Raw genomic sequence first — 19,228 nt, 5'->3', positions numbered from 1 at the left:
TGCCCCTTTATTTGCACTTATTCCTGGATCAGGGTAATTGTTCATCACCTAAACCAGCGAGAAATGACAATATCTGCTCTGTGATATATTTACATGGACAAGTTCTGGGTCTGTAACTGCATGTTCTAAGCTGCAGAGCACTTTGGGATACAGTCTCCGTATATAACATGGGCAGTATATTGCACGTATAATAGATTTGTTACATGTGTCACATACATAACCATTACTACACATTTACATACAGGGCACTCTGGGATACAGTCACCGTATATAACACGGGCAGTATATTGCACGTATAATAGATTTGTTACATGTGTCACATACATAACCATTACTACACATTTACATACAGGGCACTCTGGGATACAGTCACCGTATATAACATGGGCAGTATATTGCACGTATAATGGATTTGTTACATGTGTCACATACATAACCATTACTACACATTTACATACAGGGCACTCTGGGATACAGTCACCGTATATAACATGGGCAGTATTATGCACGTATAATAGATTTGTTACATGTGTCACATACATAACCATTACTACACATTTACATACAGAGCACTCTGGGATACAGTCACCGTATATAACATGGGCAGTATTATGCACGTATAATGGATTTGTTACATGTGTCACATACATAACCATTACTACACATTTACATACAGGGCACTCTGGGATACAGTCACCGTATATAACATGGGCAGTATATTGCACGTATAATGGATTTGTTACATGTGTCACATACATAACCATTACTACACATTTACATACAGAGCACTCTGGGATACAGTCTCCGTATATAACATGGGCAGTATTATGCACGTATAATAGATTTGTTACATGTGTCACATACATAACCATTACTACACATTTACATACAGAGCACTCTGGGATACAGTCTCCGTATATAACATGGGCAGTATTATGCACGTATAATGGATTTGTTACATGTGTCACATACATAACCATTACTACACATTTACATACAGGGCACTCTGGGATACAGTCTCCGTATATAACATGGGCAGTATATTGCACGTATAATAGATTTGTTACATGTGTCACATACATAACTATTACTACACATTTACATACAGGGCACTCTGGGATACAGTCACCGTATATAACATGGGCAGTATATTGCACGTATAATGGATTTGTTACATGTGTCACATACATAACCATTACTACACATTTACATACAGAGCACTCTGGGATACAGTCTCCGTATATAACATGGGCAGTATTTTGCACGTATAATAGATTTGTTACATGTGTCACATACATAACCATTACTACACAGTTACATACAGAGCACTCTGGGATACAGTCACCGTATATAACACGGGCAGTATTTTGCACGTATAATGGATTTGTTACATGTGTCACATACATAACCATTACTACACATTTACATACAGAGCACTCTGGGATACAGTCACCGTATATAACATGGGCAGTATTTTGCACGTATAATAGATTTGTTACATGTGTCACATACATAACCATTACTACACATTTACATACAGAGCACTCTGGGATACAGTCACCGTATATAACATGGGCAGTATTATGCATGTATAATAGATTTGTTACATGTGTCACATACATAACCATTACTACACATTTACATACAGAGCACTCTGGGATACAGTCACCGTATATAACATGGGCAGTATTTTGCACGTATAATGGATTTGTTACATGTGTCACATACATAACCATTACTACACATTTACATACAGAGCACTCTGGGATACAGTCTCCGTATATAACACGGGCAGTATATTGCACGTATAATAGATTTGTTACATGTGTCACATACATAACCATTACTACACATTTACATACAGAGCACATTGGGGGACGGAGCGTGTACCTCTGTCAGCAGGTGGCTCAGCATGTCGGCGTCATTGTAACTTCTGGTCATCTGGTCAATCTTCTCTGAGCCGAGGACTGGAAGAGAATGACACACGTGAGTATGAGCGGTGGTCCTCAAATGTATGGGAGGCAGAGTACTCAGGGTCCCCTCCATGTGCCAGGCAGGGGGACAGTATCAGACAGGTCTCCGCTATCGTGTGACAAAGGTAATGGAGACGGAATCTCCCCCAATATGGCAGACATCACAGCGCACATTAACCTCATATCGCGGTTATATCGCAGAGAAACCTCATGTCTGTCCCTCTTATGTCATGGATAAACCTGGTGATGTCATATCATTCCCAGCAGCCATTATATTTATGTCACTTGATCACTCAGGATTATAGCACTATGTACCTGTAACTATAGGTAGCAGCAGATAACGTGTTAAAGACCAAAGGGGAAGGTAAACGTGACCCCGCCAGTGGCTAACATGCAGCATGTGTGCCCTATCCTGGCATTGTACCCAGTATCCCTGGTATATTACTTTCCCACCAGACACCTTTCCCTATTACATGACAGAGATATTACAGGCAACGCTCTGACCCCTGGATTAGAGGATCTATCACACACCTGGCTGACACCAGACACCTTTCCCTATTACAGGACAGAGATATTACAGGCAACGCTCTGACCCCTGGATTAGAGGATCTATCACACATCTGGCTGACACCAGACACCTTTCCCTATTACAGGACAGAGATATTACAGGCAACGCTCTGACCCCTGGATTAGAGGATCCATCACACATCTGGCTGACACCAGACACCTTTCCCCATTACAGGACAGAGATATTACAGGCAACGCTCTGACCCCTGGATTAGAGGATCTATCACATCTGGCTGACACCAGACACCTTTCCCTATTACAGGACAGAGATATTACAGGCAACGCTCTGACCCCTGGATTAGAGGATCTATCACACATCTGGCTGACACCAGACACCTTTCCCTATTACAGGACAGAGATATTACAGGCAACGCTCTGACCCCTGGATTAGAGGATCTATCACACATCTGGCTGACACCAGACACCTTTCCCTATTACAGGACAGAGATATTACAGGCAACGCTCTGACCCCTGGATTAGAGGATCCATCACACATCTGGCTGACACCAGACACCTTTCCCCATTACAGGACAGAGATATTACAGGCAACGCTCTGACCCCTGGATTAGAGGATCTATCACACATCTGGCTGACACCAGACACCTTTCCCCATTACAGGACAGAGATATTACAGGCAACGCTCTGACCCCTGGATTAGAGGATCTATCACACATCTGGCTGACACCGGACACCTTCCCCCATTACAGGACAGAGATATTACAGGCAACGCTCTGACCCCAGGATTAGAGGATCTATCACACATCTGGCTGACACCAGACACCTTTCCCTATTACAGGACAGAGATATTACAGGCAACGCTCTGACCCCAGGATTAGAGGATCTATCACACATCTGGCTGACACCAGACACCTTTCCCTATTACAGGACAGAGATATTACAGGCAACGCTCTGATCGCTGGATTAGAGGATCTATCACACATCTGGCTGACACCAGACACCTTTCCCTATTACAGGACAGAGATATTACAGGCAACGCTCTGACCCCAGGATTAGAGGATCTATCACACATCTGGCTGACACCAGACACCTTTCCCTATTACAGAACAGAGATATTACAGGCAACGCTCTGATCCCTGGATTAGAGGATCTATCACACATCTGGCTGACACCAGACACCTTTCCCCATTACAGGACAGAGATATTACAGGCAACGCTCTGACCCCTGGATTAGAGGATCTATCACACATCTGGCTGACACCAGACACCTTTCCCTATTACAGGACAGAGATATTACAGGCAACGCTCTGATCCCTGGATTAGAGGATCTATCACACATCTGGCTGACACCAGACACCTTTCCCTATTACAGGACAGAGATATTACAGGCAACGCTCTGACCCCTGGATTAGAGGATCTATCACACATCTGGCTGACACCAGACACCTTTCCCTATTACAGGACAGAGATATTACAGGCAACACTCTGATCCCTGGATTAGAGGATCTATCACACATCTGGCTGACACCAGACACCTTTCCCTATTACAGGACAGAGATATTACAGGCAACGCTCTGATCCCTGGATTAGAGGATCTATCACACATCTGGCTGACACCAGACACCTTTCCCTATTACAGGACAGAGATATTACAGGCAACGCTCTGACCCCTGGATTAGAGGATCTATCACACACCTGGCTGACACCAGACACCTTTCCCTATTACAGGACAGAGATATTACAGGCAACGCTCTGACCCCAGGATTAGAGGATCTATCACACATCTGTCTGACACCAGACACCATTCCCTATTACAGGACAGAGATATTACAGGCAACGCTCTGACCCCTGGATTAGAGGATCTATCACACATCTGGCTGACACCAGACACCTTTCCCTATTACAGGACAGAGATATTACAGGCAACGCTCTGACCCCTGGATTAGAGGATCTATCACACATCTGGCTGACACCAGACACCTTTCCCTATTACAGAACAGAGATATTACATGCAACGCTCTGACCCCTGGATTAGAGGATCTATCACACATCTGGCTGACACCAGACACCTTTCCCTATTACAGGACAGAGATATTACAGGCAACGCTCTGACCCCTGGATTAGAGGATCTATCACACATCTGGCTGACACCAGACACCTTTCCCCATTACAGGACAGAGATATTACAGGCAACGCTCTGATCCCTGGATTAGAGGATCTATCACACATCTGGCTGACACCAGACACCTTTCCCTATTACAGGACAGAGATATTACAGGCAACGCTCTGACCCCTGGATTAGAGGATCTATCACACATCTGGCTGTCACCAGACACCTTTCCCTATTACAGGACAGAGATATTACAGGCAACGCTCTGATCCCTGGATTAGAGGATCTATCACACATCTGGCTGACACCAGACACCTTTCCCTATTACAGAACAGAGATATTACAGGCAACGCTCTGACCCCTGGATTAGAGGATCTATCACACATCTGGCTGACACCAGACACCTTTCCCTATTACAAGACAGAGATATTACAGGCAACGCTCTGACCCCTGGATTAGAGGATCTATCACACATCTGGCTGACACCAGACACCTTTCCCTATTACAGGACAGAGATATTACAGGCAACGCTCTGACCCCTGGATTAGAGGATCTATCACACATCTGGCTGACACTGATCAGTAATAACACACAGTACAGTCTTCTGTACCTGTATGTATAATCCCTGAGAGAGAGAGGAGTGTCCTGCACAGTAATGATCAGTAATAATACACAGTACAGTCTTCTGTACCTGTATGTATAATCCCTGAGAGAGAGAGATGTGTCCTGCACAGTAATGATCAGTAATAACACACAGTACAGTCTTCTGTACCTGTATGTATAATCCCTGAGAGAGATGAGTGTCCTGCACAGTAATGATCAGTAATAACACACAGTACAGTCTTCTGTACCTGTATGTATAATCCCTGAGAGAGATGAGTGTCCTGCACAGTAATGATCAGTAATAACACACAGTACAGTCTTCTGTACCTGTATGTATAATCCCTGAGAGAGAGAGATGTGTCCTGCACAGTAATGATCAGTAATAACACACAGTACAGTCTTCTGTACCTGTATGTATAATCCCTGAGAGAGAGAGATGTGTCCTGCACAGTAATGATCAGTAATAACACACAGTACAGTCTTCTGTACCTGTATGTATAATCCCTGAGAGAGAGAGGAGTGTCCTGCACAGTAATGATCAGTAATAACACACAGTACAGTCTTCTGTACCTGGATGTATAATCCCTGAGAGAGAGATGAGTGTCCTGCACAGTAATGATCAGTAATAACACACAGTACAGTCTTCTGTACCTGTATGTATAATCCCTGAGAGAGATGAGTGTCCTGCACAGTAATGATCAGTAATAACACATAGTACAGTCTTCTGTACCTGTATGTATAATCCCTGAGAGAGAGAGAGATGAGTGTCCTGCACAGTAATGATCAGTAATAACACACACTACAGTCTTCTGTACCTGGATGTATAATGCCTGAGAGAGAGAGAGAGAGAGATATGAGTGTCCTGCACAGTAATGATCAGTAATAACACACAGTACAGTCTTCTGTACCTGGATGTATAATCCCTGAGAGAGAGATGAGTGTCCTGCACAGTAATGATCAGTAATAACACACAGTACAGTCTTCTGTACCTGTATGTATAATCCCTGAGAGAGAGAGGAGTGTCCTGCACAGTAATGATCAGTAATAACACACAGTACAGTCTTCTGTACCTGGATGTATAATGCCTGAGAGAGAGAGAGATGAGTGTCCTGCACAGTAATGATCAGTAATAACACACAGTACAGTCTTCTGTACCTGTATGTATAATCCCTGAGAGAGAGAGGAGTGTCCTGCACAGTAATGATCAGTAATAACACACAGTACAGTCTTCTGTACCTGGATGTATAATGCCTGAGAGAGAGATGTGTCCTGCACAGTAATGATCAGTAATAACACACAGTACAGTCTTCTGTACCTGGATGTATAATCCCTGAGAGAGAGATGAGTGTCCTGCACAGTAATGATCAGTAATAACACACAGTACAGTCTTCTGTACCTGTATGTATAATCCCTGAGAGAGAGAGATGTGTCCTGCACAGTAATGATCAGTAATAACACAAAGTACAGTCTTCTGTACCTGTATGTATAATCCCTGAGAGAGAGATGAGTGTCCTGCACAGTAATGATCAGTAATAACACATAGTACAGTCTTCTGTACCTGGATGTATAATGCCTGAGAGAGAGATGTGTCCTGCACAGTAATGATCAGTAATAACACACACTACAGTCTTCTGTACCTGGATGTATAATGCCTGAGAGAGAGAGATGAGTGTCCTGCACAGTAATGATCAGTAATAACACACAGTACAGTCTTCTGTACCTGGATGTATAATCCCTGAGAGAGAGATGAGTGTCCTGCACAGTAATGATCAGTAATAACACATAGTACAGTCTTCTGTACCTGGATGTATAATGCCTGAGAGAGAGATGTGTCCTGCACAGTAATGACCAGCAATAACACACACTACAGTCTTCTGTACCTGTATGTATAATCCCTGAGAGAGAGAGATGTGTCCTGCACAGTAATGATCAGTAATAACACACAGTACAGTCTTCTGTACCTGTATGTATAATCCCTGAGAGAGAGATGAGTGTCCTGCACAGTAATAATCAGTAATAACACACAGTACAGTCTTCTGTACCTGTATGTATAATCCCTGAGAGAGATGTGTCCTGCACAGTAATGACCAGCAATAACACATAGTACAGTCTTCTGTACCTGTATGTATAATCCCTGAGAGAGATGAGTGTCCTGCACAGTAATGATCAGTAATAACACACAGTACAGTCTTCTGTACCTGTATGTATAATCCCTGAGAGAGAGAGAGATGTGTCCTGCACAGTAATGATCAGTAATAACACACAGTACAGTCTTCTGTACCTGGATGTATAATCCCTGAGAGAGAGATGAGTGTCCTGCACAGTAATGATCAGTAATAACACACAGTACAGTCTTCTGTACCTGTATGTATAATCCCTGAGAGAGATGAGTGTCCTACACAGTAATGATCAGTAATAACACACAGTACAGTCTTCTGTACCTGTATGTATAATCCCTGAGAGAGATGAGTGTCCTGCACAGTAATGATCAGTAATAACACACAGTACAGTCTTCTGTACCTGTATGTATAATCCCTGAGAGAGAGAGATGTGTCCTGCACAGTAATGATCAGTAATAACACACAGTACAGTCTTCTGTACCTGTATGTATAATCCCTGAGAGAGAGAGAGATGAGTGTCCTGCACAGTAATGATCAGTAATAACACATAGTACAGTCTCCTGCACCTGTATGTATAATCCCTGAGAGAGAGATGTGTCCTGCACAGTAATGATCAGTAATAACACACAGTACAGTCTTCTGTACCTGTATGTATAATCCCTGAGAGAGAGAGGAGTGTCCTGCACAGTAATGATCAGTAATAACACACAGTACAGTCTTCTGTACCTGTATGTATAATCCCTGAGAGAGAGATGAGTGTCCTGCACAGTAATGATCAGTAATAACACACAGTACAGTCTTCTGTACCTGTATGTATAATCCCTGAGAGAGAGAGAGATGAGTGTCCTGCACAGTAATGATCAGTAATAACACATAGTACAGTCTCCTGCACCTGTATGTATAATCCCTGAGAGAGAGATGTGTCCTGCACAGTAATGATCAGTAATAACACACAGTACAGTCTTCTGTACCTGTATGTATAATCCCTGAGAGAGAGAGATGTGTCCTGCACAGTAATGATCAGTAATAACACACAGTACAGTCTTCTGTACCTGTATGTATAATCCCTGAGAGAGATGAGTGTCCTGCACAGTAATGATCAGTAATAACACACACTACAGTCTTCTGTACCTGTATGTATAATCCCTGAGAGAGAGATGTGTCCTGCACAGTAATGATCAGTAATAACACACAGTACAGTCTTCTGTACCTGTATGTATAATCCCTGAGAGAGAGAGATGTGTCCTGCACAGTAATGATCAGTAATAACACATAGTACAGTCTTCTGTACCTGTATGTATAATCCCTGAGAGAGAGAGAGATGTGTCCTGCACAGTAATGATCAGTAATAACACATAGTACAGTCTTCTGTACCTGGATGTATAATCCCTGAGAGAGAGAGATGAGTGTCCTGCACAGTAATGATCAGTAATAACACACAGTACAGTCTTCTGTACCTGTATGTATAATCCCTGAGAGAGAGAGATGTGTCCTGCACAGTAATGATCAGTAATAACACACAGTACAGTCTTCTGTACCTGTATGTATAATCCCTGAGAGAGATGAGTGTCCTACACAGTAATGATCAGTAATAACACACAGTACAGTCTTCTGTAACTGTATGTATAATCCCTGAGAGAGAGAGAGATGTGTCCTGCACAGTAATGATCAGTAATAACACACAGTACAGTCTTCTGTACCTGTATGTATAATCCCTGAGAGAGAGAGAGGAGTGTCCTGCACAGTAATGATCAGCAATAACACACAGTACAGTCTTCTGTACCTGTATGTATAATCCCTGAGAGAGAGAGGAGTGTCCTGCACAGTAATGATCAGTAATAACACACAGTACAGTCTTCTGTACCTGTATGTATAATCCCTGAGAGAGAGATGAGTGTCCTGCATAGTAATGATCAGTAATAACACACAGTACAGTCTTCTGTACCTGTATGTATAATCCCTGAGAGAGAGATGTGTCCTGCACAGTAATGATCAGTAATAACACACAGTACAGTCTTCTTTACCTGGATGTATAATCCCTGAGAGAGAGATGTGTACTGCACAGTAATGATCAGTAATAACACACAGTACAGTCTTCTGTATGTATAATCTCAGAGAGAGAGATGTGTCCTGCACAGTAATGACCAGCAATAACACACACTACAGTCTTCTGTACCTGTATGTATAATCTCTGAGAGAGAGATGAGTGTCCTGCACAGTAATGATCAGTAATAACACATAGTACAGTCTTCTGTACCTGTATGTATAATCCCTGAGAGAGAGATGAGTGTCCTGCACAGTAATGATCAGTAATAACACACAGTACAGTCTTCTGTACCTGTATGTATAATCCCTGAGAGAGAGATGAGTGTCCTGCATAGTAATGATCAGTAATAACACACAGTACAGTCTTCTGTACCTGTATGTATAATCCCTGAGAGAGAGATGTGTCCTGCACAGTAATGATCAGTAATAACACACAGTACAGTCTTCTTTACCTGGATGTATAATCCCTGAGAGAGAGATGTGTACTGCACAGTAATGATCAGTAATAACACACAGTACAGTCTTCTGTATGTATAATCTCAGAGAGAGAGATGTGTCCTGCACAGTAATGATCAGTAATAACACACAGTACAGTCTTCTGTACCTGTATGTATAATCCCTGAGAGAGAGAGAGATGTGTCCTGCACAGTAATGATCAGTAATAACACACAGTACAGTCTTCTGTACCTGTATGTATAATCCCTGAGAGAGAGAGAGATGTGTCCTGCACAGTAATGATCAGTAATAACACACAGCACAGTCTTCTGTACCTGTATGTATAATCCCTGAGAGAGAGAGGAGTGTCCTGCACAGTAATGATCAGTAATAACACACAGTACAGTCTTCTGTACCTGTATGTATAATCCCTGAGAGAGAGATGTGTCCTGCACAGTAATGATCAGTAATAACACACAGTACAGTCTTCTGTACCTGTATGTATAATCCCTGAGAGAGAGAGATGTGTCCTGCACAGTAATGATCAGTAATAACACACAGTACAGTCTTCTGTACCTGTATGTATAATCCCTGAGAGAGAGATGAGTGTCCTGCACAGTAATGATCAGTAATAACACACAGTACAGTCTTCTGTACCTGTATGTATAATCCCTGAGAGAGATGAGTGTCCTACACAGTAATGATCAGTAATAACACACAGTACAGTCTTCTGTAACTGTATGTATAATCCCTGAGAGAGAGAGAGATGTGTCCTGCACAGTAATGATCAGTAATAACACACAGTACAGTCTTCTGTACCTGTATGTATAATCCCTGAGAGAGAGAGGAGTGTCCTGCACAGTAATGATCAGTAATAACACACAGTACAGTCTTCTGTACCTGTATGTATAATCCCTGAGAGAGAGATGAGTGTCCTGCATAGTAATGATCAGTAATAACACACAGTACAGTCTTCTGTACCTGTATGTATAATCCCTGAGAGAGAGATGTGTCCTGCACAGTAATGATCAGTAATAACACACAGTACAGTCTTCTGTACCTGTATGTATAATCCCTGAGAGAGATGAGTGTCCTGCACAGTAATGATCAGTAATAACACACACTACAGTCTTCTGTACCTGTATGTATAATCCCTGAGAGAGAGATGTGTACTGCACAGTAATGATCAGTAATAACACACAGTACAGTCTTCTGTACCTGTATGTATAATCCCTGAGAGAGAGATGAGTGTCCTGCACAGTAATGATCAGTAATAACACACAGTACAGTCTTCTGTACCTGTATGTATAATCCCTGAGAGAGAGAGGAGTGTCCTGCACAGTAATGATCAGTAATAACACACAGTACAGTCTTCTGTACCTGTATGTATAATCCCTGAGAGAGAGATGTGTCCTGCACAGTAATGATCAGTAATAACACACAGTACAGTCTTCTGTACCTGTATGTATAATCCCTGAGAGAGAGAGGAGTGTCCTGCACAGTAATGATCAGTAATAACACACAGTACAGTCTTCTGTACCTGTATGTATAATCCCTGAGAGAGAGAGAGATGTGTCCTGCACAGTAATGATCAGTAATAACACACAGTACAGTCTTCTGTACCTGTATGTATAATCCCTGAGAGAGAGATGTGTCCTGCACAGTAATGACCAGCAATAACACACACTACAGTCTTCTGTACCTGTATGTATAATCTCTGAGAGAGAGAGGAGTGTCCTGCACAGTAATGATCAGTAATAATAATAACACACAGTACAGTCTTCTGTACCTGTATGTATAATCCCTGAGAGAGATGAGTGTCCTGCACAGTAATGATCAGTAATAACACACAGTACAGTCTTCTGTACCTGTATGTATAATCCCTGAGAGAGAGATGTGTCCTGCACAGTAATGATCAGTAATAACACACAGTACAGTCTTCTGTACCTGTATGTATAATCCCTGAGAGAGAGAGGAGTGTCCTGCACAGTAATGATCAGTAATAACACACAGTACAGTCTTCTGTACCTGTATGTATAATCCCTGAGAGAGAGATGTGTCCTGCACAGTAATGATCAGTAATAACACACAGTACAGTCTTCTGTACCTGTATGTATAATCCCTGAGAGAGAGATGAGTGTCCTGCACAGTAATGATCAGTAATAACACACAGTACAGTCTTCTGTACCTGTATGTATAATCCCTGAGAGAGAGATGTGTCCTGCACAGTAATGATCAGTAATAACACACAGTACAGTCTTCTGTACCTGTATGTATAATCCCTGAGAGAGAGATGAGTGTCCTGCATAGTAATGATCAGTAATAACACACAGTACAGTCTTCTGTACCTGTATGTATAATCCCTGAGAGAGAGATGAGTGTCCTGCATAGTAATGATCAGTAATAACACACAGTACAGTCTTCTGTACCTGGATGTATAATCCCTGAGAGAGAGATGAGTGTCCTGCATAGTAATGATCAGTAATAACACACAGTACAGTCTTCTGTACCTGTATGTATAATCCCTGAGAGAGAGATGAGTGTCCTGCACAGTAATGATCAGTAATAACACACAGTACAGTCTTCTGTACCTGTATGTATAATCCCTGAGAGAGAGAGAGAGATGAGTGTCCTGCACAGTAATGATCAGTAATAACACACAGTACAGTCTTCTGTACCTGTATGTATAATCCCTGAGAGAGAGATGAGTGTCCTGCATAGTAATGATCAGTAATAAAACACAGTACAGTCTTCTGTACCTGTATGTATAATCCCTGAGAGAGAGATGAGTGTCCTGCATAGTAATGATCAGTAATAACACACAGTACAGTCTTCTGTACCTGGATGTATAATCCCTGAGAGAGAGATGTGTCCTGCACAGTAATGATCAGTAATAACACACAGTACAGTCTTCTGTACCTGTATGTATAATCCCTGAGAGAGAGAGAGATGTGTCCTGCACAGTAATGATCAGTAATAACACACAGTACAGTCTTCTGTACCTGTATGTATAATCCCTGAGAGAGAGAGAGAGATGTGTCCTGCACAGTAATGATCAGTAATAACACACAGTACAGTCTTCTGTACCTGGATGTATAATCCCTGAGAGAGAGATGAGTGTCCTGCACAGTAATGATCAGTAATAACACACAGTACAGTCTTCTGTACCTGTATGTATAATCCCTGAGAGAGATGAGTGTCCTACACAGTAATGATCAGTAATAACACACAGTACAGTCTTCTGTACCTGTATGTATAATCCCTGAGAGAGATGAGTGTCCTGCACAGTAATGATCAGTAATAACACACAGTACAGTCTTCTGTACCTGTATGTATAATCCCTGAGAGAGAGAGATGTGTCCTGCACAGTAATGATCAGTAATAACACACAGTACAGTCTTCTGTACCTGTATGTATAATCCCTGAGAGAGAGAGAGATGAGTGTCCTGCACAGTAATGATCAGTAATAACACATAGTACAGTCTCCTGCACCTGTATGTATAATCCCTGAGAGAGAGATGTGTCCTGCACAGTAATGATCAGTAATAACACACAGTACAGTCTTCTGTACCTGTATGTATAATCCCTGAGAAAGAGAGGAGTGTCCTGCACAGTAATGATCAGTAATAACACACAGTACAGTCTTCTGTACCTGTATGTATAATCCCTGAGAGAGAGATGAGTGTCCTGCACAGTAATGATCAGTAATAACACACAGTACAGTCTTCTGTACCTGTATGTATAATCCCTGAGAGAGAGAGAGATGAGTGTCCTGCACAGTAATGATCAGTAATAACACATAGTACAGTCTCCTGCACCTGTATGTATAATCCCTGAGAGAGAGATGTGTCCTGCACAGTAATGATCAGTAATAACACACAGTACAGTCTCCTGCACCTGTATGTATAATCCCTGAGAGAGAGATGTGTCCTGCACAGTAATGATCAGTAATAACACACAGTACAGTCTTCTTTACCTGGATGTATAATCCCTGAGAGAGAGATGTGTCCTGCACAGTAATGATCAGTAATAACACACAGTACAGTCTTCTGTATGTATAATCTCAGAGAGAGAGATGTGTCCTGCACAGTAATGACCAGCAATAACACACACTACAGTCTTCTGTACCTGTATGTAAAATCTCTGAGAGAGAGATGAGTGTCCTGCACAGTAATGATCAGTAATAACACATAGTACAGTCTTCTGTACCTGTATGTATAATCCCTGAGAGAGAGATGAGTGTCCTGCACAGTAATGATCAGTAATAACACACAGTACAGTCTTCTGTACCTGTATGTATAATCCCTGAGAGAGAGAGAGAGATGAGTGTCCTGCACAGTAATGATCAGTAATAACACACAGTACAGTCTTCTGTACCTGTATGTATAATCCCTGAGAGAGAGAGAGATGAGTGTCCTGCACAGTAATGATCAGTAATAACACACAGTACAGTCTCCTGCACCTGTATGTATAATCCCTGAGAGAGAGATGTGTCCTGCACAGTAATGATCAGTAATAACACACAGTACAGTCTTCTGTACCTGTATGTATAATCCCTGAGAGAGAGAGATGTGTCCTGCACAGTAATGATCAGTAATAACACACAGTACAGTCTTCTGTACCTGTATGTATAATCCCTGAGAGAGATGAGTGTCCTACACAGTAATGATCAGTAATAACACACAGTACAGTCTTCTGTAACTGTATGTATAATCCCTGAGAGAGAGAGAGATGTGTCCTGCACAGTAATGATCAGTAATAACACACATTACAGTCTTCTGTAACTGTATGTATAATCCCTGAGAGAGAGAGGAGTGTCCTGCACAGTAATGATCAGCAATAACACACAGTACAGTCTTCTGTACCTGTATGTATAATCCCTGAGAGAGAGAGGAGTGTCCTGCACAGTAATGATCAGTAATAACACACAGTACAGTCTTCTGTACCTGTATGTATAATCCCTGAGAGAGAGGTGTCCTGCACAGTAATGATCAGTAATAACACACAGTACAGTCTTCTTTACCTGGATGTATAATCCCTGAGAGAGAGATGTGTACTGCACAGTAATGATCAGTAATAACACACAGTACAGTCTTCTGTATGTATAATCTCAGAGAGAGAGATGTCTCCTGCACAGTAATGACCAGCAATAACACACACTACAGTCTTCTGTACCTGTATGTATAATCTCTGAGAGAGAGATGAGTGTCCTGCACAGTAATGATCAGTAATAACACACAGTACAGTCTTCTGTACCTGTATGTATAATCCCTGAGAGAGAGAGAGATGTGTCCTGCACAGTAATGATCAGTAATAACACACAGTACAGTCTTCTGTACCTGTATGTATAATCCCTGAGAGAGAGAGGAGTGTCCTGCACAGTAATGATCAGTAATAACACACAGTACAGTCTTCTGTACCTGTATGTATAATCCCTGAGAGAGAGAGAGATGTGTCCTGCACAGTAATGATCAGTAATAACACACAGTACAGTCTTCTGTACCTGTATGTATAATCCCTGAGAGAGAGATGTGTCCTGCACAGTAATGACCAGCAATAACACACACTACAGTCTTCTGTACCTGTATGTATAATCTCTGAGAGAGAGAGGAGTGTCCTGCACAGTAATGATCAGTAATAATAATAACACACAGTACAGTCTTCTGTACCTGTATGTATAATCCCTGAGAGAGATGAGTGTCCTGCACAGTAATGATCAGTAATAACACACAGTACAGTCTTCTGTACCTGTATGTATAATCCCTGAGAGAGAGATGTGTCCTGCACAGTAATGATCAGTAATAACACACAGTACAGTCTTCTGTACCTGTATGTATAATCCCTGAGAGAGAGAGGAGTGTCCTGCACAGTAATGATCAGTAATAACACACAGTACAGTCTTCTGTACCTGTATGTATAATCCCTGGAGAGAGAGATGTGTCCTGCACAGTAATGATCAGTAATAACACACAGTACAGTCTTCTGTACCTGTATGTATAATCACTGAGAGAGAGATGAGTGTCCTGCACAGTAATGATCAGTAATAACACACAGTACAGTCTTCTGTACCTGTATGTATAATCCCTGAGAGAGAGATGTGTCCTGCACAGTAATGATCAGTAATAACACACAGTACAGTCTTCTGTACCTGTATGTATAATCCCTGAGAGAGAGATGAGTGTCCTGCATAGTAATGATCAGTAATAACACACAGTACAGTCTTCTGTACCTGTATGTATAATCCCTGAGAGAGAGATGTGTCCTGCACAGTAATGATCAGTAATAACACACAGTACAGTCTTCTGTACCTGGATGTATAATCCCTGAGAGAGAGAGATGAGTGTCCTGCACAGTAATGATCAGTAATAACACACAGTACAGTCTTCTGTACCTGTATGTATAATCCCTGAGAGAGAGATGAGTGTCCTGCATAGTAATGATCAGTAATAACACACAGTACAGTCTTCTGTACCTGTATGTATAATCCCTGAGAGAGAGATGAGTGTCCTGCATAGTAATGATCAGTAATAACACACAGTACAGTCTTCTGTACCTGGATGTATAATCCCTGAGAGAGAGATGTGTCCTGCACAGTAATGATCAGTAATAACACACAGTACAGTCTTCTGTATGTATAATCTCAGAGAGAGAGATGTGTCCTGCACAGTAATGATCAGTAATAACACACAGTACAGTCTTCTGTACCTGTATGTATAATCCCTGAGAGAGAGAGATGATTCCTGCACAGTAATGATCAGTAATAACACACAGTACAGTCTTCTGTACCTGTATGTATAATCCCTGAGAGAGATGTGTCCTGCACAGTAATGATCAGTAATAACACACAGTACAGTCTTCTGTACCTGTATGTATAATCCCTGAGAGAGAGAGATGTGTCCTGCACAGTAATGATCAGTAATAACACATAGTACAGTCTTCTGTACCTGTATGTATAATCCCTGAGAGAGAGAGAGATGTGTCCTGCACAGTAATGATCAGTAATAACACATAGTACAGTCTTCTGTACCTGGATGTATAATCCCTGAGAGAGAGAGATGAGTGTCCAGCACAGTAATGATCAGTAATAACACATAGTACAGTCTTCTGTACCTGTATGTATAATCCCTGAGAGAGAGATGTGTCCTGCACAGTAATGATCAGTAATAACACACAGTACAGTCTTCTGTACCTGGATGTATAATCCCTGAGAGAGAGAGGAGTGTCCTGCACAGTAATGATCAGTAATAACACACAGTACAGTCTTCTGTACCTGTATGTATAATCCCTGAGAGAGAGAGATGAGTGTCCTGCACAGTAATGATCAGTAATAACACACAGTACAGTCTTCTGTACCTGTATGTATAATCCCTGAGAGAGAGATGTGTCCTGCACAGTAATGACCAGCAATAACACACACTACAGTCTTCTGTACCTGTATGTATAATCTCTGAGAGAGAGAGGAGTGTCCTGCACAGTAATGATCAGTAATAATAATAACACACAGTACAGTCTTCTGTACCTGTATGTATAATCCCTGAGAGAGATGAGTGTCCTGCACAGTAATGATCAGTAATAACACACAGTACAGTCTTCTGTACCTGTATGTATAATCCCTGAGAGAGAGATGTGTCCTGCACAGTAATGATCAGTAATAACACACAGTACAGTCTTCTGTACCTGTATGTATAATCCCTGAGAGAGAGATGAGTGTCCTGCATAGTAATGATCAGTAATAACACACAGTACAGTCTTCTGTACCTGTATGTATAATCCCTGAGAGAGAGATGTGTCCTGCACAGTAATGATCAGTAATAACACACAGTACAGTCTTCTGTACCTGGATGTATAATCCCTGAGAGAGAGAGATGAGTGTCCTGCACAGTAATGATCAGTAATAACACACAGTACAGTCTTCTGTACCTGTATGTATAATCCCTGAGAGAGAGATGAGTGTCCTGCATAGTAATGATCAGTAATAACACACAGTACAGTCTTCTGTACCTGTATGTATAATCCCTGAGAGAGAAATGAGTGTCCTGCATAGTAATGATCAGTAATAACACACAGTACAGTCTTCTGTACCTGGATGTATAATCCCTGAGAGAGAGATGTGTCCTGCACAGTAATGATCAGTAATAACACACAGTACAGTCTTCTGTACCTGTATGTATAATCCCTGAGAGAGAGAGAGATGTGTCCTGCACAGTAATGATCAGTAATAACACACAGTACAGTCTTCTGTACCTGTATGTATAATCCCTGAGAGAGAGAGAGAGATGTGTCCTGCACAGTAATGATCAGTAATAACACACAGTACAGTCTTCTGTACCTGGATGTATAATCCCTGAGAGAGAGATGAGTGTCCTGCACAGTAATGATCAGTAATAACACACAGTACAGTCTTCTGTACCTGTATGTATAATCCCTGAGAGAGATGAGTGTCCTACACAGTAATGATCAGTAATAACACACAGTACAGTCTTCTGTACCTGTATGTATAATCCCTGAGAGAGATGAGTGTCCTGCACAGTAATGATCAGTAATAACACACAGTACAGTCTTCTGTACCTGTATGTATAATCCCTGAGAGAGAGAGATGTGTCCTGCACAGTAATGATCAGTAATAACACACAGTACAGTCTTCTGTACCTGTATGTATAATCCCTGAGAGAGAGAGAGATGAGTGTCCTGCACAGTAATGATCAGTAATAACACATAGTACAGTCTCCTGCACCTGTATGTATAATCCCTGAGAGAGAGATGTGTCCTGCACAGTAATGATCAGTAATAACACACAGTACAGTCTTCTGTACCTGTATGTATAATCCCTGAGAGAGAGAGGAGTGTCCTGCACAGTAATGATCAGTAATAACACACAGTACAGTCTTCTGTACCTGTATGTATAATCCCTGAGAGAGAGATGAGTGTCCTGCACAGTAATGATCAGTAATAACACACAGTACAGTCTTCTGTACCTGTATGTATAATCCCTGAGAGAGAGAGAGATGAGTGTCCTGCACAGTAATGATCAGTAATAACACATAGTACAGTCTCCTGCACCTGTATGTATAATCCCTGAGAGAGAGATGTGTCCTGCACAGTAATGATCAGTAATAACACACAGTACAGTCTCCTGCACCTGTATGTATAATCCCTGAGAGAGAGATGTGTCCTGCACAGTAATGATCAGTAATAACACACAGTACAGTCTTCTTTACCTGGATGTATAATCCCTGAGAGAGAGATGTGTCCTGCACAGTAATGATCAGTAATAACACACAGTACAGTCTTCTGTATGTATAATCTCAGAGAGAGAGATGTGTCCTGCACAGTAATGACCAGCAATAACACACACTACAGTCTTCTGTACCTGTATGTAAAATCTCTGAGAGAGAGATGAGTGTCCTGCACAGTAA

General features: G+C 41.7%; 1 protein-coding gene across 6 annotated transcripts in view; it reads right to left on the bottom strand.

Annotated features, from left to right (window-relative positions):
• TRAK2 (trafficking kinesin protein 2) overlaps positions 1-19,228 on the bottom strand; it is a 174,544-nt gene that overhangs the window by 68,566 nt on the left and 86,750 nt on the right. For all 6 annotated transcript variants that reach the window (XM_088465261.1, XM_088465265.1, XM_088465260.1 and 3 more), the window contains exon 4: positions 1,891-1,967. In XM_088465261.1, the coding sequence (XP_088321387.1) occupies positions 1,891-1,967 (77 nt within the window). The remainder of the gene's footprint in view (positions 1-1,890; positions 1,968-19,228) is intronic.

The sequence above is a fragment of the Taudactylus pleione genome, unplaced genomic scaffold (genome assembly GCF_031769625.1).
Source record: "Taudactylus pleione unplaced genomic scaffold, aTauple2 ptg001928l, whole genome shotgun sequence".
Lineage (NCBI taxonomy): Eukaryota > Metazoa > Chordata > Amphibia > Anura > Myobatrachidae > Taudactylus > Taudactylus pleione.
Note: the sequence above shows the minus strand (reverse complement) of the source record. Positions and strands in the feature narration are given on the sequence as shown.